The 25,167-nt window shown below is 59.0% G+C and overlaps 2 protein-coding genes across 3 annotated transcripts in view; one reads left to right on the forward strand and one right to left on the reverse strand.

Annotated features, from left to right (window-relative positions):
* Window positions 1–6,681, reverse strand: part of LOC140901520 (aminopeptidase B) — a 41,388-nt gene extending 34,707 nt beyond the window's left edge. For both annotated transcript variants that reach the window (XM_073320473.2, XM_073320475.2), the window contains exons 1-2: window positions 6,286–6,681; window positions 1,080–1,220 (exon numbers count right to left, since the gene is read on the reverse strand). In XM_073320473.2, coding sequence (XP_073176574.2) covers window positions 1,080–1,220; window positions 6,286–6,657 — 513 coding nt within the window. In that variant the 5' untranslated portion in view covers window positions 6,658–6,681. The remainder of the gene's footprint in view (window positions 1–1,079; window positions 1,221–6,285) is intronic.
* Window positions 6,682–19,844: 13,163 nt separating this feature from the next.
* NAV1 (neuron navigator 1) overlaps window positions 19,845–25,167 on the forward strand; it is a 294,663-nt gene continuing 289,340 nt past the window's right edge. The window contains exon 1 of the mRNA XM_073319526.2: window positions 19,845–20,066. The gene's annotated coding sequence lies outside the window, so the exon portion shown is untranslated. The remainder of the gene's footprint in view (window positions 20,067–25,167) is intronic.

Consider the following 25,167-nt stretch of genomic DNA (forward strand, 5'->3'; position numbering starts at 1 on the left):
TTTTAAAATAACTAGTTCTTCCCAGGTTAGTAAAAAACATTTTACTGGGTAAAAGCCACCTCTGGTAAATATCATACCATCCCTGCCCCTCAAACACACTCCAGTCTGGCTCCTCCCTGGACACAGGACACTGCCCTGGTATTCCAATACTTCTGCAAGATCAGCCCTGGGTACCAGAGGGAACCATCTCTCACATCAATCATGACCACCCATAACAGCTGTGCCCCACGAACAACGCATAGGCTTCAGCACTCTGAATTCACTTTCCCTCAATAACACACAAGAGCAAAGCTCAAAGTCCCAAATAAACCAATCAAGCTACTTCTCTATGTGCTGGGAGGAAGCCAGCTTGCTGTTTCTATTTTTTAAGTATTTGGAAGGCGCTTGTCCTATCTCGAAGGGCCAACAAGAGATTTGTTAACACTACTTTAATTGCACTTGCCAATAAATATTGTGGATCGAGTACCTCTGTCTAAAACATTCAGCACCCTCACCTCTTTAAGATGTAAGAGCTTGCAATATGCTGACTCCAAACCCACTCCCTGCCAGAGGTGCTCTAGCAAAACCAAGGGAGACCAGACTTGACATGCTGGTTATTTCTAAACTTAAGAGTCAAAACACTGCCTCCGCCCCCAGAAAAGACCAAAAAAGAGCCCTTTCAGGCCTTCCTTATTCATCATTTAAAAAGAGAGAGAGAGACTCAAAGTACAATAGTTTTATTCAAGTGCCCTTTGCAGGTCACTTTTAAGGAGGGATCTGAAAGTAACTGTGTTACGCTTGGCAAACAAGGAGCAGGAGCAGCAGGACATGAGAGAGTCCATATGGAGGACTCTGACTAATGAACTCTGCATGAGGATCAGGGCCTTCCGGCTGTCCTGAATCTCAGACATGGGTGACAAATGTTCACAGCACTTCCCAATGTTCTGTTTTAATAAGGTTAGTGGTCCGGAGAGACCGCGTACGAAGATTTCTCCTTCCAAGGCCTAGAAATGGATGCCCTCTTGACAAATGAATTTTCTACCCTAAACAGAAGTTTGAACAAATGATCCAATTTGCACTCTTATGCCTTTTCTGCTTACCTTTATAGTGGCTGAATATGTACTTTTAACTGAAGGGGTGTCAAAGCCAGGGAAAAAACTTCTGTTGAGGACAGCCTGGCCTTGAGTGTACATATAAGGCTTCTGTTTCCCTGCCGTCTGCTCTGGAGTGAGCCAACAAACCTGATGAGAGACAAGAGACAGCTTCCTGTGAGGGATGGGAGACTTCTCCTGGATTTTTAGAGAATAGGTGCTTTTTATTGCTGGAGTGTGAAAGCCGGGGGAAAAGGACCTGTTGAGCACAGGAAAGCCAGAGGTATAAGGGAACGGCCTCTCCTTCTGGGCTGTTTGGAAAGAGTCTAGCCAGGACACCTGGAGCAGCAAGCAGAACAAGGAGAGGGAAAGTCAGTAAAAAATCAAACAAGACAGTCAGATTCAAGTCAGACTCACGCAAAACTTCAAGGCTTGACTAAGTCTATGAGCTGCCCTGGGATCCTAACAAATCTTAATCAGCATCACTGACGCAAAAGCAATGTGCTGCATTCAGGTGGAGAAATGCGCACACAACTGGACATGGCAAACCCAGATCCGCCCCCTTGGCCTATTCCAGGAGCAGTTTGTAGATCGGCTGGTTTGATAACCACAAAGTGAAGTAACTACGCTGGAACAGAGTGTTTGTGCAAGGAATTCTACCAGCATCACTACAGCCATACAATCAGACTCTATTTCCCTGTGTCGCCAAACCCCACGAAGTAGTTTAAAGGCAGCTGTAAATTGACCAAGCTCTCCCCCGGATGTACAGCCCACACCCAGGCCTTGTCGCCACTAGAAAGTATGTTTGTGCTGCTAAACTCATGTACAGCCACACTGGCAAACTCCCCTAGTTGGGAGACACCTCATAGTTCTTTTGTTGGTTTAGCTTCTCTCAGTTCCCCAAATGAAAGCAGCTATACCAGCAAAAGGACTTCGGCACATCAGTGATTTTCCCAGGGAGGAGCTAGGCCTGATCTACACTAGAAAGTTTTACCGGCAGGAGTGGGCAAAAATATCATCCCCTCCCAAATGACAGCTCTACCGGCAAAAGCCCTAAGGTAGGCACAAGTTACATTAGCAAAAGAATCCTTTTTCCTGTATACTTATTTTGTTTGGGGAATAGGCTTAAGGTACATCTCCCCTAGGGCAGGTAGCCAGCTTGCTATACCAGCAAACCCTGTCTAGCGCAGACAAAGCCTAAGTACCACTCAGGTGCACGAAAAGCTTTAAAAAAGAAAACAAGAACTAAGCTTAGTAAGGGGTGTTATTCTGGGCCGATTTCTGATTTCATTTACTCTTGTGTAAACCTAGAATAACTCTACTGAAGTCAGTGAGGTTCCTCCAAATTTAGGCTGGTGTGATCAAGAGCCTGCTTCAATGAGTCTGAAATCCCCCGTTGAATCCAGATGGGCAGAAATTAGACGACTGAAGGGAAAAATCTAAAAAATTTGGCTAAGAGTCCTAAGAAACCAGTTGCTTCTCTGAACTCTAATTGGGGATTGGTCCTGCTTTGAGCAGGGGGTTGGACTAGATGACTTCCTGAGGTCCCTTCCAACCCTGATATTCTATGATTCTATGAACTCTGGCCACTACGGCAGACGTGCAACATTTGCAAACCCTCTTGCTTTTGACCAAGCTGGAAACAGGCAGTTAGCCTTGGGCTCACACGCACTGCCGTAGCATTGACTTCCTAGTTTTGGCCAGGAAGTGGCAAAGAGACACAAAAAAGCAAATAAATCAACAGTGACTGCTGGTCCTCCAAGCATAAGCACAGGTCTGGATCTGCTCCTCTCTTGTTCCAGCTGGGCTGCCCGTTCCTAGCCGTGAAGTTTTTATGCTCAGCATTTATAATTCAGAATTGCTACAGCTCATCCATTTGTATTAGCTCTTCTCTCATGAAGAGCTTGAAGGCCTTCATTTAACTGCTGAAAGGAGCCAGGGTGCTGGGCGGGTCTGGGATAAATAAGCCAGCAAAATAACCCGAATACTGTTCTTTGCAGGGACAGAGACACTTTCACTTTAACTCATGGCAAATGCAATATTCTGGCCCTTTTCCTATTTTCTAACAGGCAAATCATAGCACCACTTTTCTCTGAGCAGACTCAGCCTTTTGGAGGCAGAGAACACCCCCCCTCTCTTCCTGCCCCAGGATGGGGTGGGGTTTGGAAAAGCGGGTATGAGATTGCCACAGAGAAATGAAACTCGTTAGACAAGGCTGGAACCAGAAAGCGTGTCAGTGATCCCAGACCGCCAATGCACAGAAAGAAACAGGACCCTTCAGCTGGGACCAGTTTGGGCCTGGTCCCAGGAGGAATCAGAAGCTCAAGAGAAACCAAAATTTAAGTTTTTGCTGAGGGTTACTATCAATTAGTGCTTCCTAGCAGGGGATCAAGTTCATGGGCTGGAACTCATCCACACTCCATTCTTTGAGAACCTGCCGCTGCCTAGATTTACCAAAAGTAGGTGATTAGCTGTAATCAGGGTTAGCGTCACTGGAGCCCAAGCTGGGGACCTGAGAAGAGCACAAGGAGATGGGAAAGGGTAATTTCCTCCTCCCCTGCTTTGCTTTCTCTGATCTCCAGCTTCAACCTCGGATAATACCGAACTTCCAACTTCCTGCCTGGCCATGCTCCTGCAAACTCACCACACTGCAGCTAAATATGTCCAAGGAGGCTACATTGGAGAAAGGGCGCACCTCCCCCCTTACACACAACTCCTTATCTCCCACCTACCCGCCACTTGACATCATCTCGCCACTTGACATCATCTCGCAGTCACCCTGACCTTTCAGCCATGTGTTTGCAAGTCACACCTATAAATATGGCTTCCTTCAGGCCACCATCACGCCCTTTTCTCACTGCTGCTCCCTGCTTTCCAGATCTCTATCCTCCAATGACCCATATTCCCCTGGCTGATTTAGGAGCCGGGCTAAATTACACTGTAGACTTGCTCCAGATCCCTCCTCTACTCCTCTTTCAACCTAGACTGGTCACTGCCTCACACGCCAGTGCAAACTGCGTGCCAAACACTGCCACCCTGCCTGGGACGTGTTTTGCACCCACTTTGCACTGCTGTAAACAGGGACGCTCGGTGCAGGGAGGTTTGAATTCAGCCCTTGGTATCTACATCCTCTCTGCTCTGCCGCGGGCCGGCTGCTGGCAGTGCAGGAATTATCCCCTGGGAAGCGCCTGCCACTTGCAAGCCGCAAACCAGGAGCTGATGGGGGTGGGTAACCAGTAGCCTCAAACGCAGCAAGAATGTTTCAAACAAAAAGGGGGGATAGCACATTAGGGACTGGGGAGACTCACTGATTGGAGATCTTGCCCCAGGGAGGAAAGGCAGGGCAGAGAGGGAGATGGGGAGGCAGCAGGTGATGCTGAGGAATTAGGATGGAGGTGCCCAGAGTCAGGGTGCAGGGCAGCAAGTGGATTAGAGGATAGGGCGCACGGGAAGCAAGGGAACTAAGGTAGCAAAAAGACCCAGAGAGGCAGCAAGGGACCACGGTGCAGAGGCAGCAGGAAGACTGGGGGATCAGGAGCCTCACGGTGCAGGTCAGCAAGGGACCCCGGGGCAGGGGGCAGAAAGGAGGCAGGGGGCAGCCCGGGGACTCGGGGGGGTGGGGGTGGGGGCAGCGACCCCGGGGCCCGGCGAGGGGGCAGCCCGGGGACTCGGGGGGGGGGGGTGGGGGTGGGGGCAGCGACCCCGGGGCCCGGCGAGGGGGTGGGGGTGGGGGCAGCGACCCCGGGGCCCGGCGAGGGGGCAGCCCGGGGACTCGGGGGGGGGGGTGGGGGTGGGGGCAGCGACCCCGGGGCCCGGCGAGGGGGCAGCCCGGGGGCGAGGGGGGGGGGGGTGGGGGTGGGGGCAGCGACCCCGGGGCCCGGCGAGGGGGCAGCCCGGGGACTCGGGGGGGGGGGGTGGGGGTGGGGGCAGCGACCCCGGGGCCCGGCGAGGGGGCAGCCCGGGGACTCGGGGGGGGGGGGGGCAGCGACCCCGGGGCCCGGCGAGGGGGCAGCCCGGGGACTCGGGGGGGGGGGGCAGCGACCCCGGGGCCCGGCGAGGGGGCAGCCCGGGGACTCGGGGGGGGGGGGGGCAGCGACCCCGGGGCCCGGCGAGGGGGCAGCCCGGGGACTCGGGGGGGGGGGGGGGTGGGGGCAGCGACCCCGGGGCCCGGCGAGGGGGCAGCCCGGGGACTCGGGGGGGGGGGGGGGTGGGGGCAGCGACCCCGGGGCCCGGCGAGGGGGCAGCCCGGGGACTCGGGGGGGGGGGGGGGGGGCAGCGACCCCGGGGCCCGGCGAGGGGGCAGCCCGGGGACTCGGGGGGGGGGGGGGTGGGGGCAGCGACCCCGGGGCCCGGCGAGGGGGCAGCCCGGGGACTCGGGGGGGGGGGGTGGGGGCAGCGACCCCGGGGCCCGGCGAGGGGGCAGCCCGGGGACTCGGGGGGGGGGGGTGGGGGCAGCGACCCCGGGGCCCGGCGAGGGGGCAGCCCGGGGACTCGGGGGGGGGGGGGTGGGGGCAGCGACCCCGGGGCCCGGCGAGGGGGCAGCCCGGGGACTCGGGGGGGGGGGGGGGGGCAGCGACCCCGGGGCCCGGCGAGGGGGCAGCCCGGGGACTCGGGGGGGGGGGGGGGGCAGCGACCCCGGGGCCCGGCGAGGGGGCAGCCCGGGGACTCGGGGGGGGGGGGGGGGGGCAGCGACCCCGGGGCCCGGCGAGGGGGCAGCCCGGGGACTCGGGGGGGGGGGGGGCAGCGACCCCGGGGCCCGGCGAGGGGGCAGCCCGGGGACTCGGGGGGGGGGGGGGCAGCGACCCCGGGGCCCGGCGAGGGGGCAGCCCGGGGACTCGGGGGGGGGGGGGCAGCGACCCCGGGCCCGGCGAGGGGGCAGCCCGGGGACTCGGGGGGGGGGGGGGGGGCAGCGACCCCGGGGCCCGGCGAGGGGGCAGCCCGGGGACTCGGGGGGGGGGGGGGGGCAGCGACCCCGGGGCCCGGCGAGGGGGCAGCCCGGGGACTCGGGGGGGGGGGGGGCAGCGACCCCGGGGCCCGGCGAGGGGGCAGCCCGGGGACTCGGGGGGGGGGGGGGCAGCGACCCCGGGGCCCGGCGAGGGGGCAGCCCGGGGACTCGGGGGGGGGGGGGGGCAGCGACCCCGGGGCCCGGCGAGGGGGCAGCCCGGGGACTCGGGGGGGGGCGCAGCCCGGGGGCAGCCCCCCGCAGCCCGCTCACCCCCGGCCCCTCGCCCGTGCGGTAGGCGATGTCCAGCGCCAGGCACTCCCCGGCGCGCAGCGGCTCGGGCAGGAAGACATGCAGCGCCGAGCCGTAGCGGGCGAAGGGGCGGCTCTCGGCGCGCAGCGGCCGCGGCTCCCCGCCCGGCGCCGCCAGCCCCACGCCGCGCACGGCCAGGCTGGGGTGCGAGTCCAGGCTCAGCTCGGCCGCGCCGTCGCGGAGGCAGCGCAGCTCCAGCCGGGCCGAGCCCTCCAGCCGCCCGGGGCCCGGCGGCCCGAAGGCCACGCGCAGCGCCAGGTGCAGGTGCCGCAGCTCGAAGCTCTCGGCGCTGCAGGCGGAGGCCACGTCCCGCACCCGCCGCCCCGCCGCCATCGCTGCTGGGCGGCCCGGGGAGGGGCGGGACCGCGGGGCTGGAGCCCCGGCCCCTCGCACGTGGGGCAGAGCCGGGCGGAGCGTAGAAATGGCTACGAAGAGGGGGAGGGTTGGGGCGCGGTGGGGGAGGATAAGGGAGGACAGTATGGGTGGAGCAGTGGATGAGGCTAGGGGGTGGGGCATGGGGCAGGGATAGGGCACTGGGGAGAAGTAGGCGGAAGTTGGGGCTATGGGGTGGGGATGGGGGGGACAGTGGGTGGGGACTGGGGGCACGGTGGGGGAGGATAAGGGAGGACAGTATGGGTGGAGCAGTGGATGAGGCTAGGGGGTGGGGCATGGGGCAGGGATAGGGCACTGGGGAGAAGTAGGCGGAAGTTGGGGCTATGGGGGGACAGTGGGTGGGGACTGGGGGCACGGTGGGGGAGGATAAGGGAGGACAGTATGGGTGGAGCAGTGGATGAGGTTAGGGGGTGGGGTATGGGGCAGGGATAGGGCACTGGGGAGAAGTAGGCGGAAGTTGGGGCTATGGGGTGAGGATAGGGGGGACAGTGGGTGGGGACTGGGGGCACCATGGGGGAGGATAAGGGAGGACAGTATGGGTGGAGCAGTGGATGAGGCTAGGGGGTGGGGCATGGGGCAGGGATAGGGATAGGGCACTGGGCGGAAGTTGGGGCTATGGGGTGAGGATAGGGGGGACAGTGGGTGGGGACTGGGGGTGCCGTGGGGGAGGATAAGGGAGGACAGTATGGGTGGAGCAGTGGATGAGGCTAGGGGGTGGGGTATGGGGCAGGGATAGGGCACTGGGGAGAAGTAGGCGGAAGTTGGGGCTATGGGGTGGGGATAAGGGGGACAGTGGGTGGGGACTGGGGGCACGGTGGGGGAGGATAAGGGAGGACAGTATGGGTGGAGCAGTGGATGAGGCTAGGGGGTGGGGTATGGGCCCAGGATAGGGCACTGGGGAGCAGTGGGCGGAAGTTGGGGCTATGGGGTGGGGATGGGGGAACAGTGGGTGGGCACTGGGGGAGTGGTCTGGGAGGATAAGGGAGGACAGTATGGGTGGAGCAGTGGATGAGGCTAGGGGGTGGGGTATGGGGCAGGGATAGGGCCCTGGGGAGCAGTGAGTGAGGCTAGGGGACGGGATATGGGGCAATGTAATGGGACAGGTCTCACCCCTGCAGCACCTCCTGCTGGTCGTCCAGGGAATTAGCATTTCCAGCCTCCAGAGTGCCCTCTGCAGGCCAGTGTCCTGCTTGTCGCTGGGCCCCGAGTCCCTCCTGGACCCTGGTGCCCCTTTCACGCCAGGGTGCTCCCCCGGCAGTACCCCCACAGAGCTGGGTCTCCCCTCCCTGGGGAACCCCCATCCTTTATCCCACCTCGCCTTCATGGAGACTCTTAGGCAGCCAGTAAAACAGAAGGTTTATTGGACAACAAGAACACAGTCTCAAACAGAGCTTGTGGGTACAACCAGGACCCCTCAGTCAAGTCCTTCTGGGGGAGCAGCGAGCTTAGACCCCAGCCCTGGGATTCCCTGTGTTCCTCCACCCAGCACCAAACTGAAACTAACCCCCACCCCCCCTGCAGCAGGCTCCCTCCTGCTGTTCTCCCTGTTGTTCTCAGTGGGGGAAGACAGTGGAGTTCTCCACAGATGGGTGCCGAGTCCCTTCTGCAACTCGAGGCCCAGTCGCTGATGTGGGGTGTGACGAAGCGGGACTGTTCTTAATGTTTCCTCTGAATAGTGTGGGGGTGCCTCAGTTTCCCCTATGCAGTTCTTAAGTATCTAGGTGGTGGGGTAAGGGTGTATGATCATTGCAGAGCCCTAGAGGGCAGGTGTGTGCAGGGGTCTGGACACAGAGAATGGCCGACACCCTGTTTCCTGGCAACTGATGGCCTGGCCCTTCCCCCCTGCAAGGTGAGAGCTAAAGGGTTGGAGAACAAAGGAATCAGGTGACCTCCTGGCCTGGGAAAGGGACAAAGCCCAGAGGAGGAGGGGCTGGAGAGTCAGTCAGTTTGGGGCTGGCTGGGGACATGGAGTGAAGTGCAGACGTGGTTGTCTGGCTCACTGCCCCCCAAAATGGACCCAGCTGAGGGGTCCTGTTCTCTCCACCTACAAGCTCTGTTTTAGACCATGTTTCTGTCATCTAATAAACGTCTGTTTTACTGGCTGGCTGAGAGTCACGTCTGACTGTGGAGTTGCGGGGGCAGGACCCTCTGGCTTCCCCAGGACCCTGCCTGGGCGGGCTCGCTGTGGGAAGCGGATGGAGGGGCAGAGGATGCTGAATACTCCGAGGTCAGACCCAGGAAGGTGGAAGTTGTGTGAGCTTTGTGTCCTGCAGACAGGCTGCTCCCAGAGAGGAGACTTCCCCAGAGTCCTGCCTGGCTTCGTAGGGAGCAGTTCCAGAGCATCACCCGGGGACTCCGTGACACCTTCCGCTCCCACTGGAGGTCCGAGGGGCCTGACCCCAGGAAACTCCACACAGACATATAGGTTGGGGTCAGGAGTGGGAGCCTGTCCACCCGTTTGGCTGATGGAGTTAAACTGAGGCACCCCCACACTATTCAGAGGAAACATTAAAAAACAGTCCCACTTCGTCATAGAAGGTGATGGTCAATGGGGAGACATTCCTGGGGTGACAAGATCCTGGGACAGAGAAGACTGTTGTCAGGCCCCGGGTGGTGAGGGGCTGCCCCAGGGATGAAGCCCCTCACCCTGCCTATGGCCCAGATCCCTGTGCAGACACAGGAGGGGTCGGGCTGGCTGGTCGTTGGGGTTCTCCAGGATACCAATTGTGAGACCCTATTGGGGAGTGACTGTGTCTCTTTGGGACAGGATCCAGGCCCTGCTCCTGTAATGTCCAAGGGTTTGAATTTGAATCCAGGGAACCAATCGGTGGAGAGGGAAATGGTCAGTGAAAAGGCAGATGACCTGGCTGGCACTGGGGAGGAGCTGCTAGGCTTAGGCTACCTGCCTGGCTCTAACCAGACCCCTGGGGCTGGGTGGGACAGAGAGATGCTCCCCGCCCCCTTGCACACCGGAGTGGGGGCTCACGCTGGCTCTGATGCAGTGAGGAAAGCAGCGAGCTCGCTGCCTACCCCCACTGGGACAGCAAGGGCAGCGCTGAGCACAGTGGGAGCTGAGACCCCAGCTGAGTCGGGGGAGACACAGGCAGGGCAGGGGATCTGTGGGGAGTGGCAAGGTGCTTGGTAAAGAAAGTTTGAGCCTAGGCAGCCTTGTGAGCTGATGGCTGTGTCTAGTCAGCAGGGTGGGAAGGCGAGGAGAGTGGAAGATGAGATTCTCTGGACCTTACCTGTTAGCTGGGTGGAGAATTGGGACAGTGAAGGAAACGTGCCCGTGTCTGTCAGGGGTATTGACTTGCCTATGGAGGGAGCTACCCTGGTCTTCAAGCAGTTGTCTGTGACCAGTCTTGTGTGCTGGCACAAGGGGAATGAGATCCCAAGCTGGGTGTCTGGGAAAGGAGAAAGTGTGTCCGGCTCTTCTTTGTCTGTGGAGCAGACAGAAGGGGCCTCTCAGCCTGTGACGGTTGAGGGTCGTGCAGTTGTCTCAGAGTTGGTTCTGGATTCAGCTAAAGCCCAGGAAGGGAAGGGTCCTAAGTTTGTGTCTGCTCGGGAGAATGGCCCTGTAACTAAGTTGCATCCAGTTAGTGTCTATGCAAAATCCCAGAGCCCAGACAATTCTGGTGCTTATATTTTGCCTGTTGCTAGTGTGTGGTTGGGAAAGGGTGCAGCAACTCTGTCTAATCAGGGTGAGATCCTAGCCAGGGCACAAGGAGAGCAGAAAGGTGATTTGATTGTGTTACCTACTGAGGGTGTGGAAACCTGTAGCAAGAAGGAAAAGATTCCTGAACTTGTGTGTGGCAAAGGGAAGGAGAAAGCTTCTAACCTTTCATCTAGGAAGTTTGTGAGTTTGCTTGAAAGGGGATTGTGTAGGAATCTGCCTGATGGGCCAGAGGTAATTCTGGATGTAAGTGAGACCCAGAAAGAGTCTGTTGTTGCTCAGGAAAGTGTTCCTCTAGAGCAAGCCCTGGGTGAAGAGGGTAAGGGCAGAATTTCTGTGAAGGGTGAATTGTTGCATAGAGAAGCCCTAGGGAAAGGAATCCTCCTGGAGTCTTTGCAAGCAGTTTACTTTGCAACTGAAGGGTGTGAAAGTGATTTAATCAAGAAAGTTTCAGTTCCTAACAGCCAGAAATTTTCTGTTGTGAATGAAGCCACTGACTTTCCTGTTGAAAGATCCAGCTTTGAGAAGGTCTCAGATGGAGTGAAAGCTGTTAAGAAAGTTAAACAGTGCTATAACCAAGTGGCTGTGTTTGGCCAGCTTGTTGGGGAGACAAGGTTGTTGAGAAAGGGATGTCTCCATGCTAGTTCTGTAAGTGAACAGTATGTGGCCCAGGTCAAGATGAGGGCTCTTAACCAAGAGAGCCCAAATTGCAGCCCTCCAGACTGGAGCGCTTGGAGAAGACCCAATCCCAGTTTGACCCCCGGGGGTTTTGGGGTGGCAAAAGGGCATGGGCCGCATAAACCTTCCCACATGCGGCATGCGAGTGCTATCGACCACCCCGACCTAAGGGAGGGTGTGAAACTGGAAGGGCCTGGTGCAACTCCCACCAAGGAACGGGAGAGATGCTGGGGCATCCATGGAAACATTGGTGGCTTCGAACTTCCCCAGGTCACCGGCTGAAGTGACCCCGCTCAGTTCGGTCTCGAAGGGGGGAGAGATGTGACGAAGTGGGACTGTTCTTAATGTTTCCTCTGAATAGTGTGGGGGTGCCTCAGTTTCCCCTAGGCAGTTCTTAAGTATCTAAGGGGTGGAGTAAGGGTGTATGATCGTTGCAGAGCCCTAGAGGGCAGGTGTGTGCAGGAATCTGGACACAGAGAATGGCCGACACCCTGTTTCCTGGCAACTGATGGCCTGGGCCCTTCCCCCCTGCAAGGTGAGAGCTAAAGGGTTGGAGAACAAAGGAATGAGGTGACCTCCTGGCCTGGGAAAGGGACAAAGCCCGGGGGGGTGGGGCTGGAGGGAGTTTCAGTTTGGGGCTGGCTGGGACATGGAGTGAAGTACAGATGTGGTTTTCTGGCTCACTGCTCCCCAAAATGGACCCAGCTGAGGAGTCCAGTTCTCTGCACCTGCAAGCTCTGTGTTAGACCATGTCCCTGTCGTCTAATAAACCTCTGTTTTACTGGCTCGCTGAGAGTCACGTCTGACTGCGGAGTTGGGGGGCAGGACCCTCTGGCTTCCCCAGGACCCCGCCTGAGCGGACTCACTGGGGGAAGCGCACGGAGGGGTAGAGGATGCTGAATGCTCCGAGGTCAGACCCAGGAAGGTGGAAACTGGGTGAGCTGTGTGTCCTGCAGGCAGGCTGCTCCCAGAGAGGAGACTTCCCCAGAGTCCTGCCTGGCTTCGTAGGGAGCAGTTCCAGAGCATCCCTCGGGGACTCCGTGACATGGGGTGAGCGCATTCCTGGCCAATTCAGGCACAGAGCCATGGGGGGCCAGGCAGGTCGGCTACAAGGATGACCTCATCCGTACCCCACTGGGCCTGCTGATCCTAGCCCCCTTGGCCTCTCTCAGTTTCAGATAGCAGCCTCCTAGTCTGTCCCTGCAGAGATGCTCCTGCACTGAGCATAGACCGAGCTCATGTTTCCCCAGCTCTTTCCTGTCCCTATTTCCACGCTATGCCAGTCATGCAGCTGTTGCAGCGGCAGAGGCATCCAGCAGGTGGTGCTGCAACCCCACCTCTTGACAGCCGCCTGCTTTCTCTGGGGGAGCAGCTGCTTCTTGGGAGGAGCCTGGGCTCACCCCTAGCTAATGGGAGGAGGGAGCAGGCCGTCAGTGCTATAAAGCCATGACTTCCCCATCACACTGACTAGCCAATCTGACCCTGCTCAGGCTGTAAAACCCCGGCTCTGGGAGGGGAGTGGGTCTAGTGGCCAGAGCAAAGGAATGAGAATAAGGACTCCTGGGGGGTCTCTTCCCAGCTCTTGCATTGACTTGCTGTGGGACCTTGGGCTTGGGCAAGTTACGTTGCCCCATGCCTCAGTTTCCCCATCTGTAGAATCAGCGTGATGGTCCCTTCTTATTTCACAGAGCTTACTTGGCTGAACTCACCTGTGCCTGTGATGTGTTTGGGTCTCCATGGAGGGAATATATCTTATGCAGAGGGCATAGTTGATGCTGAAGAACCATGTCCTGGTATGCTTTAAGTTTCTTGAGCTGTCTTTGTCTTGGGTCCCCTACCTGTGCCTGAGCGAGGTGACAAGTACCTTTCCCTCCTCCCTCAACCCACACACTCTATGCCCATCAGTTCTGGCTGGATTAAGGACTCTGCCCTCTTTCCCTGCCCCTGAAGCAAAAGGAGAGTCGTGCTGAGGGTGAAACATCAAATCCCCACCTGTGAGCCTGATCCCATCTGACCCGACCTGGCTGCTGAGATCTTCAGGCTCTCTCCAGCTCTGTGCTAGTGTCCATGTCCACCGGGAGGGCCCAGGGGCCGTGCGGCTGGGCCAGGGGTCTCGGCAGAGAGTCCATGGGGCAGCTCCCTGTTTGCCGAATGCCCCATTTGCAGCTGCTCAGAGATGTTCACACAAAAAGGGGTTTTCCTGGGGGAAAAGGGGGGCTGTTCTTTCAAAAAATTGGCCCCTAAAGTTGCTGACGTTTATTGGAATTGCCCACAGCGTGTGGTACTGCCCTGCCCTGCCCTCTTTCCCGAAGCTGCCACCCCACCGTTTCGTTTTCCTACTGAAAACCGGGGTCTGGGGAACGTGAAAATTAAAAGCTTTTGGTGAACAATTCAATTACGAAATGGTGGGAAACAACAAATGGGCCCAGTTCCAACCATGCAAAGTGGGAAATGCCAACGGTTTGTTAAATGGTTCACCTGGCTTTTCAGCCGCTCGCCCCATGGCCTGGCACAGCTCTGGGAGGGGCGACCCCAAACAGCCACTCCCTCATGGGCCTGGGCACAGAGCACTCCCCGCCCGCCTCACATGGGCACCAGGCGGTGGGGTGACACAAGCAGGTAAGTCCTGGACTGGAATCTTTAGGACGGATTCTGGCTGCACCCCTGGGGTTCCCAGGAAACTCGGCTCCTTTAGATCTATCTGCAGGGTTCTGCTCCGGGGGGCTTTAACTCTCTGAGCGCTGGCCCCGCAGCAGCCATGCTTGATGGTGGGCAAGCCAGATGAGCCACAGGTCGCCACGTCCGAGCATTTGAGTTGCACAAAGGGGCCCATATGGGCGCCTGGCACTTTCACACAAAGGGGCCATTGTACTTCCAGTGCAGGGGGTGAAAGGTCAGCTCTGGGCCCCGCTCGGGATGTGAATAGCCTTCCAGAGCACTGCCACGGGTCTCAGCTTCCCAAGAGGAAACAGGGTCCTTCAAGGGGTGCTGGGCTTTTGATTTGCCTTTTAAGGGCTTCCTTTTTGCAAGACCCGGGGGATCTGAGGACATTTCCCAGGGCAAAAGGGAGGCTGCACATAGCCCCGCTGAGATGTTGCCAGTCCCTCGGCTGACACTGTGCAGCCTCGCTCCCTAAGACGGGGCTTCCATATCCGGCATCCACTTCCCCTTCGCTGAGCCTCTGCGGGCAGGCATGACGGGGAGAGCTCTTCCTTTAAACGCTGTCAGGTGATCCGTGACATGTGAGCTCAGAGATGGAGCATGGGAAGGTGTCACTCAGGCCCTTCCCTGGAGCTGGAAGGCAGGAGAATGGCTGAGCCCAGGGTATTCGGACTAGCAATGGCTGGGTGGGGTCAGGTTGCAGCCCTGGACCCCTGGAAATCTTGGGGGAAAGAGAATCTGGGTGGCGTCACACACTAGATATGAGTTTGCGGGTACCGCCCCTAGCTCCCTATGGCCAGCTGGCCATGCCACACAGCTCCCATTGGCACATGGGTACCAGCAAAGGGGATCAGGATGAAGGTAGTGGTGGGGGGAGCTGCAGCCAGGACTGAGGGGCGTCAGCAGAGCTGGGGTGGGTGGGGAGCTCAGGGCAAGAATAGCAGGGAGGTTAAAGGTCAGGATTGAGGGGCATCAGGGGAGCTGGTGCAGGGAGGACAAGGCTAGATTAGCAGGATGCTGTGAGTGGGGACGGAGGTGCAGGAGCAGAGCTGTGTGGGAGGGAAGCTCAGGACTAAAATAGCGGGGGCATAGGATGGAGGGGCGATGGTGGGGCCGAGAGGGGGGGTCTTTGGAAGTTTGCATAGGGGCTCCTGTCATAGGGCCCCCATCTGTTTTATTTTCACAGTCACAAGCTTTCCCAGAGGAGGGAAATGGATGTCAAAGCCCAGCGATGCCCGGAACGCCGGCTGTGTCTCTGGGGTGCAGGTGCTCAGCCGGTCCCCTGGCAGGGGTGTTGTCACAGAGTCACTGGGCGATGCCCTGGAACTACTCTATACGAAGCCAGTCAGGACTCTGGAGAAGCCTCCTCTCCTCAGGGCAAGAAGCTTACACAACTTAGACCTTCCTGGGGCTGGCCTCGGAGCATTCAGCATCCCCGTCCACACCGTGCGCTTCCCACAGCGAGTCCACACAGGCGGGGCTCCTGGGGAAGCCAGTGGGTCCTGCACCCCAATTCCGCAGTCAGATGTGACTCTCAGCCAGCCAGTAAAACAGAAGGTTTATTAGACGACAGGAACATGGTCTAAAACCGAGCTTGTAGGTACAGAGAACAGGACCCTTCAGTCAGGTCGATCTTGGGGGGCAGGGAGGCCAGAGCCCCATCTGAGCCTCCCCCCATTTCCCCAGCCAGCTCCAAACTGAAACTCTCCAGCCCCTCCTCTCCTCTGTCTCTTTTCTGGGCCAGGAGGCCACCTGATCTGTTTGTTCTCCAACACCTTCAGTTGGCACCTTTGCAGAGGAGGCCATCAGTTGCCAGGAGACAGGGTGTCGGCCATTCTTTGTGCAAACACCATCACACTGGCCCCCTAGGGCTCTGCCACAGTCACACCCCCTTATCCCACAACCTGGATACTTAAGAACTGCATGGGGGAAACTGAGGCACCCACACAGTATTCAGAGAAAACATTAAGAACATTCCCACTTTGTCACAGGTAGTTTTGTGCATCTGTTTGTCAAGGTTGCTGCTGCCTGGCTGGAGTGACCCCAGAATGAGGGCTCTGATGATAGCCCTCAGATCCCCCAGGTTCAGGCCAGCCCTATAAATCCCTCCCCAGAGCGGGAGGTTTTGGGGGGAGATGGGAAGCTCCACTGAGATCCCCCCAAATCCTGCAGCCAACTGGGCAGGAGCATGGGGCTTTGCTCCCCTGGCTGACAGGGCTCCATGGGGTGGCTTGGAAGAGGAGGGGCGGGGGTTAATAGCCAGATAGGGAGGAGCGGTCACTGGCAGGCACTCCCCCGTCTCCTGCCAAGGGCTGTCTGGCCCAGCACTGGCCTCACTCTTTCCATGAGTCACCATCGCTTCATGACTCAGCAGGCCCAGACCCAGCACCCGCAGCCCCACGCTCTGGCCTGGCTGATGGCAATGGGGATGCTCAGAGCCATGGGACACACACAGAGACGTAGGCACGTATAAGCACACACACAAATATGCAGACTCACATGTATGCAAGCACACAGCTCAGGCGAGCACACAGACACACCTGCACACACATTTAAACACACCCATACAGAGATACATATGCACCCGTTCCGAAATGCGAACACGTCCCCATACACACACCCCACTCCCAACCCAGAAGCCTGCTGGCAAAGCCTGTGCTTTATGGGGGACTCTCTCCAGGGCTTCCTGGGTTCCCCCCCATTTTCCTCCTGCTTCTCCATCACTGCCGCCATCATTGCCAAGCCCACTCTGTCCTGCCCCAGCACTGTCCCGCTGCCCCTTGAAACTCCTACCCTGTTAGCAGCAGGGCTGGAGGGCCGGGGGGAGATCTGACTATGTCTTGCACAGAAAGCAAGGACATGTCTGGGCAGGTAGGCGAGATTTGCCCAGCCAGTGTCATGGCAATGATTGTGGGCTGGGCAGAGACCTGCTCCTGGAGGTGGCCAGTTTCCCATCACGGGGAGCCCTACAATCTGGGCTAGCGACCGCTAGGTGTGTCTCCCGGCCTGCGTGCTGGGGCAGTGTTCCTCCCCCATTGCCTGAGTACCCCAGCTCCTGCAGCAGCTGCTGAGCCATCTGGGATGTGTCTTGGGAGTACGGCTGAGCAGGGACCCCGGGGCCACCTGGAGCAGGCAGCACAGGCTGGAGGCCAGCATGGCTTATCGATGCTGCAGGTCCAGGGCTGCTAGCTGGATGGTCCCGGGCGGCTAACAGTATGCCTGGGATCCTGGTCCAGGCAAACCCTCTGGCCAGCTACTCCAATGGCAGGAGCTCTGGGAAATCGACCGTGTGGCAACTAACAGAGGCAGAGATCTGCCAGCTGCCCCGGAGCAGATTGGCATTCAGAGCTGGGCTTGGTCCCCGGCTGCTCGGGACTGGGCGTGCTGCGGGACAAACCCTTCCCGGAGTGGCGTTGTTGACCCCGGAGGGGGTCCTCTTCGCAGGGAGGGGAGGAGATGGTCACTGCTCTCTCCGAGGGTGGGATCTGGGGCGAGGGGATCAAGTTGGAGAGAAGGGGTCCCTACAGACAACTGGTTCCTTGGCCCGCTTGATGCTTTCCCCGAGCACCGCGTCCATCCTCTGCACTGAATGAGGGCAGGTCTGGGGGGAAACGCGTCCGTGATGACGTCATTGAAGACTGTATCATAATGCACCGGCACAGATTTCATTCGGGCACGTCCTAGCTTCCCAGGGCTTGACTTTGCAACCTCCGTGTTTTCTGCCGGCAGCTGGCTGTGTGCGATATGCGCACAGCATTGCCAACCCCAGGGGTTCAAAACGCGGGCGTCAGACCCCCCAAATCAGGAGAGTGGCCCAAACATCAGGAGAGGTTTTTTTAAAGATTATGTTGGGGGGTTGGGTCTGTCTTGTGGTTTTTGAACCCCCCCCCCCTTGAGTGTGCAGGGATGACAATTGGTGTTGCCATCACTCCCAAATTCAGTAAGGTGACCTCTGGGTCCTGTTGAGGAGCTCTCATCCCCACACCTCCCTGGCCCCCTGCCCAGCAGTTAATTCAGCCCCCCATCAGTGGTGCCTCTCCGTCTGTTCTTCCCCCACCTCTTCCAGCCTCACCTCTGCTCCTCCTGGGGCTCTTCACCCCCCTCTCCCAGCCTGGGAGGGCAGCGGGGGGGGGGGTCTTCTCCGCCCCCCACCCAGGCTGGATGTTGCAGGGAGGGAGGGGGATGAGCAGAGAAACCAGCCTATTGTGAGAATTGTGTTGGCTCCTGGAGGAGCTGGGGGGGGGGAGTGCTCTGATTGGCTGCTCTGCTTTGGTGGGTGGGGCAGTGGGGAAAGCAGCCAGCCAGAGGGGCCAAAAACCCCGTCGCTGGGGGAGAAATTCAAGGGTGGGCAATGGTGCCCACGGGGATGCATATGCAAGCGGAGCCGTACGTGCGACGAGAGGAAGGGGAGCAGCAGGGGGCATCAGAGCAATCGCTCCGCCTGCCGGGGCCACTTTGGCGAGGATCCGGCGTTTTGCATTTTCCGATGGGCGCCAGAATCGATAGGGTTCTGCCCGTCGGCGCCCCGAACATGCCCTGGAAATCGGGAGCCAATCGCATGCAGCGTTCCAAATCGACCGTGTTACAGACAAACCGAGACGTGCCCCTGAATTGAGCCTGAGGCCCGGTTGGCATATGGGCCCGGGGGCCATCGTTGCAATGGTTCCAGGGTGCAGATTATTTTCTAGTGAATTGGGGTCTGGTGCCACTATTTCCATTATAGCTGCATTTCTACTGTGGGTGTTCAGTTACTGGGAGCTGGCCCTTTAAGAACAGGGAGTGCCTACGAGAGAGACCGTTTGAGAGAGCAGAGAGGGTTACCCCTACCTCTGCCAGCTACAAGAAGGGCAGGACTGGATTTAATAAAACAGGCATCGGTGTCGTCTTGGCACTGATGGGGACTGGTCGCCCCAGGGCATCACTAGCGAGCTGCAGAGCCCTTGGATGCAGGGCACTTGGGTGAATCTCGTCCAGTGCTGCAGGGACGAAAACTGTTTCTGACTCATGGATCTTTGGAGGCTCCTAGATGGGATGAGTTTGGTGGGTCTCAGTTCCAGCTTCCTTGTCCCAAGCCCACTGCCAGGTTTTCAGTAGGCTGTTAGCTCTCCGGGGTAGGCCCTTTCTCCTGCTCTGTGTTCGTTCAGCACCAAACACACTAGGGTCCTGATCTCAATTGGGCTCACTAGGGAGTGCTCCTGTAGTGGGGGGGGACACAAAATCCCCTCTCCCGATGGATTTGTGAGAGCCAGTGAAGCTGTGATTGTCACCCCCACAGTGGGGAGGTAAGTCAGGTTCACATGACTGTCGCACGCACGTTGGAGAGGCACGGGGATGGGGCAGTGCAAAATCAGCAGGCAGTTGCTAAAGACGATGTGATCTTTCCAAACAAATCTCATGATTATCTGGGCTGTTTAACTCTTGATTTTTTTTTTTTTTTTTTTACTGTTTGCAGCTGGCAATACCAGGAGAAGTGACTCGACAAAGGCAACTGAGTGAGTCAATGGCAGAGCCAGGAACAGAACCCAGGAGTCCTGCTTCCCACCCCCCTCTTCTAAACACTCCCCTCCCAGAGCCCTGCGCTAAGCACGAGGTCACGCTTCCCTCTCAGAGAGTGCCCCAGAACCCAGGACATCCTGGCCGCTCGGGCCCCAGGCCCCGGGCCACACACCCTGTGCTGAAAGACAATTGGCGGGGTCGCCCTTAACTGAAGGAAGCGAACAACTGGGGTGGTTTCCTGCCTGCTCTGGACAGAGCCGGGAGCAAGGCTTGGCAGGATCAGCATCTGCAATGGCTCTCTCAGGAGCCAGGCCTGGGAAGGAAAGGGTTAGCGAGCGCTGGCGGAGAGCTCCGCAATGAGAGAGTCTGGCAATGCACCGGACGCGTCCGCCCACACCCACGTGTGGGGTAAGCTGGCACCGAGCAAGCAGCATCAAAAATCCTGAGTGTGTGTGTGAGTGTGTGAGTGTGAGTGTGTGGCGTCACAACAGCCACCTGGCACCCTCCCCTCAGCCAGCAGCATAAAGAGCTGGCGCGTGCCTGAGGGGCACAGGCCCACGTGACTCCCCCTCCCCGCCGACGGTCCCGGGGGGACAGACACTTTGTTCAGGATGCTGCTGTTGTTCCCATTGTGAAGTGGAAGCCAAAGCCGGCAGTTTCCTTAGTCACCAGCTGGAGCTGAGAGGCCGTGAGCGGCGTGTGGGGCTCCCTCCCCACGGCTTCTATGCTGCGGGTCTGGCAGCGAGACGGGAAGCCCCGGGAGGAGCTTTCGGGGGGAACCGATGATGAACGGCCGTCTCCAGTCGGCGTGAGGATGAGGTGGTGACCGGGGCATCGCACGGTGAGTGCCGGGGCGCTGGCGGCCCCTCGAAGCCAGGAGGTTGCCTGGGTTTGATTTTCCGCTGCTGGTCTGGCGGCGCTGGCAGCCAGGGGGCAAGCCGGGGCAGGGAGGTCCCGATGTGAGGTTGGGAGGGTCGGGGGAAGCCCCTGCCACCTGGGTTTACATCTGCCCGGAGGTGACAGGGGAGGAGCTCTGTGCCGTACGGCACATTCCTGATGACACTGCCCTCTGGGCCACCCCTTGCCCACCCCTTGCCCCTCTGGCAGGCGGGTTGGCCCAGAGGGGAGCACAGGACCCTGGTGGCAAAAGGCCAGGGGCCAACCCGTTCACAGGGGCTGTGGTATGAATCCGGCAGAGCGCCATTGGGTGTGCCCAGGTCTCAGTGGGGGTAGAGTCTTCCTGAGTGACTGCCCAGCCCTACCGAGAGCCCCCGTGTGCCCTGACGCAGAGCCAGCTGCGTGGTCCTGTCACCAGGTGGGAAGCCCCCTGCCCCAGGGCGGAGCAGGCCCTCATGCCCACGCAGCTCTCTGCTCCCCACTATGATCTGGCCCCTCCTGTGTGCCTTCCCTGGCAGGGCATGGGGGGGCAACCTGGCCCGAGGCACGTGCTGTGTCTGGGACGTGGGGATCCGCAGGGTGAACGCACGGCGGGAAGCGAGCAGTGAGAAACTTCCCAAGCCCTGCGGCTCCCAGCCCAGTGCTGGGGAGGCATCTCTCCAGGCAGGGCGTTTCCCGGGCTCTGGCTGGCAGGGTGTGGCGGGGGGAGGCAGTCCCACAGCCTGGCTCACTGTGGAGATTCCCGGTGTCACTATGGGACTCTGCAGTGTCTGTTCCTGACTGGGCTGGCCGTGCCCCTGGTACGCCATGGGGGATAACTCGCGACGGGCAGTGATGTGCTGGGGAGTAAGCCTAGCAGGCAGGGAAGGGGATTTTCACTGGAGGAAGTGAGAACTGGACTCAGTAAGTGGCGTTCTTAGTCTGGCGGAAGCTGAGGCAGATAGGAGAGCAGGGCTAGTCATGATCACCGGGGAGGCAGCGTGCTACAGCAGGAGACTGGGAGAGGCAGGACGCCTGAGTTCTGCCACTCACCTGCTCTGTGACCTTGGTCAAGTTTCTTAGGCAAAAATTTTCAATTATTATTCATTATTTGTCTTAGACTCACATCCTAAGGCAGGTATCAGGGCCTCATTGTGCTGGGCGCTGCCCTGAGGGAGAGCGGGCCTCTGCCTCAAAGAGCTCACAATCCAAATAGATAAGATAGGCCGGGGGAAACTGAGGCACAGAGGAGGCACAACAGTAAAGATCCCAGCTCTTCCAACTCCCAGTCCAGTACCCTAGCCACTCCGCAGGTGTTTGGGTTGGCCATGCAGAAATAGAGGCCCCCAAAATCACTGGCCACTTCTAAAGATGTTGGCCCAAGCCTTTCTGTGCCCAATTCCCCATCTGTAAAATGCAGGCACTGCTATGGGGCGTGCCCTCCTGCCAGAAGGGGTCAGGAGGTTCAACGCCCGCGTGTTTGCAAAGCACGTGGAGGTCTCGGGTGAAAAGTTCTGCCAGGGCACAAGCTGTTCCTGCACACTGAGCGCCAGCCCATGGGCGGGCACCCGCTCTGCTCGGCCTGCGGGGGGGGCCCTTTGCTGCCCATCCGGCACGCGATCCGTATCGCTGCTGCAGTGGTTTGCTCATCACGTGTCTGCAGATGTTAACGGCTGGGGACATTCCCATCGGCTTGATACTGTTTGTCCCCCCTGTGCTTACCAAGGCGAGGAGCTTCATTCGGATGTTTGCTCTGGAAACGTATTTCCAGTACCTCTGGGGCATTTGGATCTGGAGGTCTAGTCCGCACCATGCTCCACCCCTGAGTCTCCAGGCGGGGCCTGCGGGCCAAATGCCCTGTAAGTTCCAGACGTGGGATTATTAACACCCTGGCATGCCTGACAGGACAGACGTGGGGCTCCAGGGGTGCTCACACCCTCTCATAGTGCGGACCTCATTTGAACACAGAGATTGTCTGGATGCTGTCTGCCTCCCCCTTCCATTCACCCCGGGGCAGCCTCGGTGATTGCATGTGGCTAAGCAGGAAAGGGGCACGTGGACTTTAGCTTCCTTTAATGCCATCTGGTGTTAAACCAAGGGAGCTCCTGGCACACCACAGACCTCAGCCGAGTCAGGGCGAGCATGTCAGTGGGAATTGCACCTCCCTTGCACTGTCCAGGTCAGAGCTAGACAATACCCTGAGACCACCACCCCTGCAAACGCCCGAACCACATCACCCATCCAATGTCATTTCCTGCCCTGTAATGCCTCTGCACTGATACTCTCTGCCCAGGTCCTTGCATGGCTCCATCCCCATAGCATGGGCTCAGTCAGAGCTGGGAATTAACCCAGACCTCCCTAGTGCCTCGCCTGTGAGCCCATCCTCCCTCCTGCTGCTGGCTGATGCCTAGGTTAACAGGACGCCATCCACGCCAGAAGGACACTCTTTATGCCACCTCCCTGCCACTCACGTTCACCCATACGCCCCCCTCCCTCCGTGCTGGGGTGCGGCCCATATTATCACCCCATCTTACATCTGGGGAAACTGAGGCCAGAAATCATTCCCCCCTCCCCCCATGGAATCCCAGCTGCTATCGATGTGTCACTCTGGGTGATCTCAGGGATGCTGGCTGGTGGGGAGCTGCTGTTTCTGGGGGACGGTGGGACTGGCTCTCTCAGGTTACAGCGCTCTGCTGGGCTGTCATTTACCAGAATGCTGAGTAACTGGATACCCTGTAGGGGATGACACCGGAGCCAGAGGACCACAGAGCCTCTCAAGGAGTAGAGAGCTTGTTGGCCCCCTCCTCCTGCCCTGACATCCCTCAGCCCCCCGGAGTCAGGCCCAGGCTCTGGATCCGCAGGAGCACCATGGGGTGGTTGTGTGTTTCCAAGATCTGCAGAGACCAGCTTCCACCCGTGCAGCGCCCTGGGCCAGTGGCTTGAGCCAAGGAGGCAGAGACCTGGGCTCCCCTTCCAGCTGTGCAGCTGATGTGTTGGCCGCCCGCCTGGCAGACACGCTGGGCAGCAAGAGTAGAGGGGGGCAGGAGGCCGGCCACCAAGTCTCGGCAAAGGAAGGGAACACCCAAGGTGATTGTAAGCTACAAGGTGCCTCAGATCCCGCCCCCAGCTGAGCAGGGCCAGGGGGACAGACCCTTGCCCTGATTGCTGGGTGAAGGAGCAGGCCTCTCAGCTGCCAGGATCGGCACTGCCATACAGGTGCCAAGGTGCCCAGAGGGCAGGGGTCTGTCCTGCTTCCTGCAGAGCTGACTCTAAGCCCTGGGAGGCCTCCAGCCTCCCCTCGGGACTCGGCCAGAAGAGCTCTGGGCTGAGCCGGCTGCTTGGCTCCTCCCGCCCCGTCTGGCTGGGGCCTGCGGTGCATTCCAGCAGCGTCTCACCACCGCGGGGCTACCCACGAGTGGGCGTAGCACAGCGTGTTGGGGGGCAGGAGAGCTGGGCGTGTGGCAGGGCAAGGGCGGATTCTGTTCCGGGCTGGTGCCCCGGAACGCAGTGGGCCATGTTCTGGTGCCAAACGTCCTGTATGAGCTGGAGACTTTCCTTGGTTGGTCCAGGCCCTTATTTTCAGGCCTGGTTCTCTGGAAACTTTACTAGCAGAAAGAACAGGAGGACGTGTGGCACCTTAGAGACTAACCCATTTATTTGAGCACAAGTGAGCTGTAGCTCACGAAAGCTCATGCTCCAATAAATGGGTTAGTCTCTAAGGTGCCACACGTCCTCCTTTTCTTTCTGCGAATACAGACTAACACGGCTGCTACTCTGAAACCTGTCATTTTACTAGCAGAGCAGACCCAGACACAGGCCTGGCCAGCCTAGGTCAGACCAGGGGCCACCTAAGCCAGTATCCTGGCTCTGACAGTGCCTGGCACCAGCTGATTCAGAGGAAGGTGCAAGAACACCCCCAACGCTCCCACCTACCCTGGACAATTATGGAACAACCTGCTCAGAGAGGAGTTTCTTCCTGATCCCATCAGTTAGAGGATGGCTCAGGCTCTGAAGCAGGAGGATTATAGCCTTATTTTTTAACCCATAATGTAGCTGGGGCTGTTCTCATTACCAATCCCTCTTTGACTCCTCCAGGGCCCTTGGCCTCAGTGGTATCCAGTGGCAGTGAGTTCCACAGGCCAGTTATGCACCGTGTAAAATAAATATTTCCTTGCATAAATTGGGCGGCAGATGCCGCCATAGGACACAGCACTGCTATTGCTCCCTATGTAGTGCTGCAGAGGTGCACGGCCCCATGGAGTCCCTGCCCCAGAGAGCTTACAGGCCACGAAAACGACAGGAGGTGGGGGAGGCGATGGGGCAGGACGAGGACAGAGGCGCACTGATCACGTGGTCATTTGGGAGCTGGCTCTGTTCCTGAGAAATGGCCAGAATTGCTCAGGCCCCTGGAAGACAGGGTGTGACGGTGGGGGAGGGTATCGGGTAGGGATTGGGGTGCAGAGGGGGATTGGAAAAGGACGTGCTGGAGGCAACATGGGCAGAAACAAGAAGCAGGATGTGGTGGGATCTCGCATGGGCTGCCGGGGGTGGGGTGGTCTGGCGACGTGGGAGCTTGCAAAGCTCGGGGGGCTGTAATGGGGGTGAGGGGAGGGATGCTGGAGGAGAGCCGCCTTTGGGGTTCAAGGCTGCAGGCAGTGCAGGGTCCGTTATGGTGGCTGGCCCATCCCAGGGCTGTAGCAAAGCTACAAGGGTGCCTGGCTGAGCCGTCTCGGGGATTGAACTTGGGACCGCTGGAGCGCAAAGTATAAGCCTTGAGAGCTTGAGCCTAGGGATAGGCCCAGGGGCTCAGCAGCAGCCTCATAAGCCTCCAGAAACAGTCCAGCCAAAGCAGGGCGTGGGAGCCGCAGGGTTCCACTGGCCTGGGAACAGGAAGGGGGATGTGGCATTCAGCCTGTCTTGGAGGGGAAACGGGGTTCCCATGAGCCAGGCAGGCCCCTGCGGGCAAACAGCATCTCTGTGTGGGTCTAGCCCCCCAGGCGCTGCCGCTGGCTGCACCTGCCAGGCCAGGGCAAAGGGCACCAGAGCCGGGGGCGGGGGGTAGGATT

This window comes from Lepidochelys kempii, chromosome 21 (assembly GCF_965140285.1).
Source record: "Lepidochelys kempii isolate rLepKem1 chromosome 21, rLepKem1.hap1, whole genome shotgun sequence".
Lineage (NCBI taxonomy): Eukaryota > Metazoa > Chordata > Testudines > Cheloniidae > Lepidochelys > Lepidochelys kempii.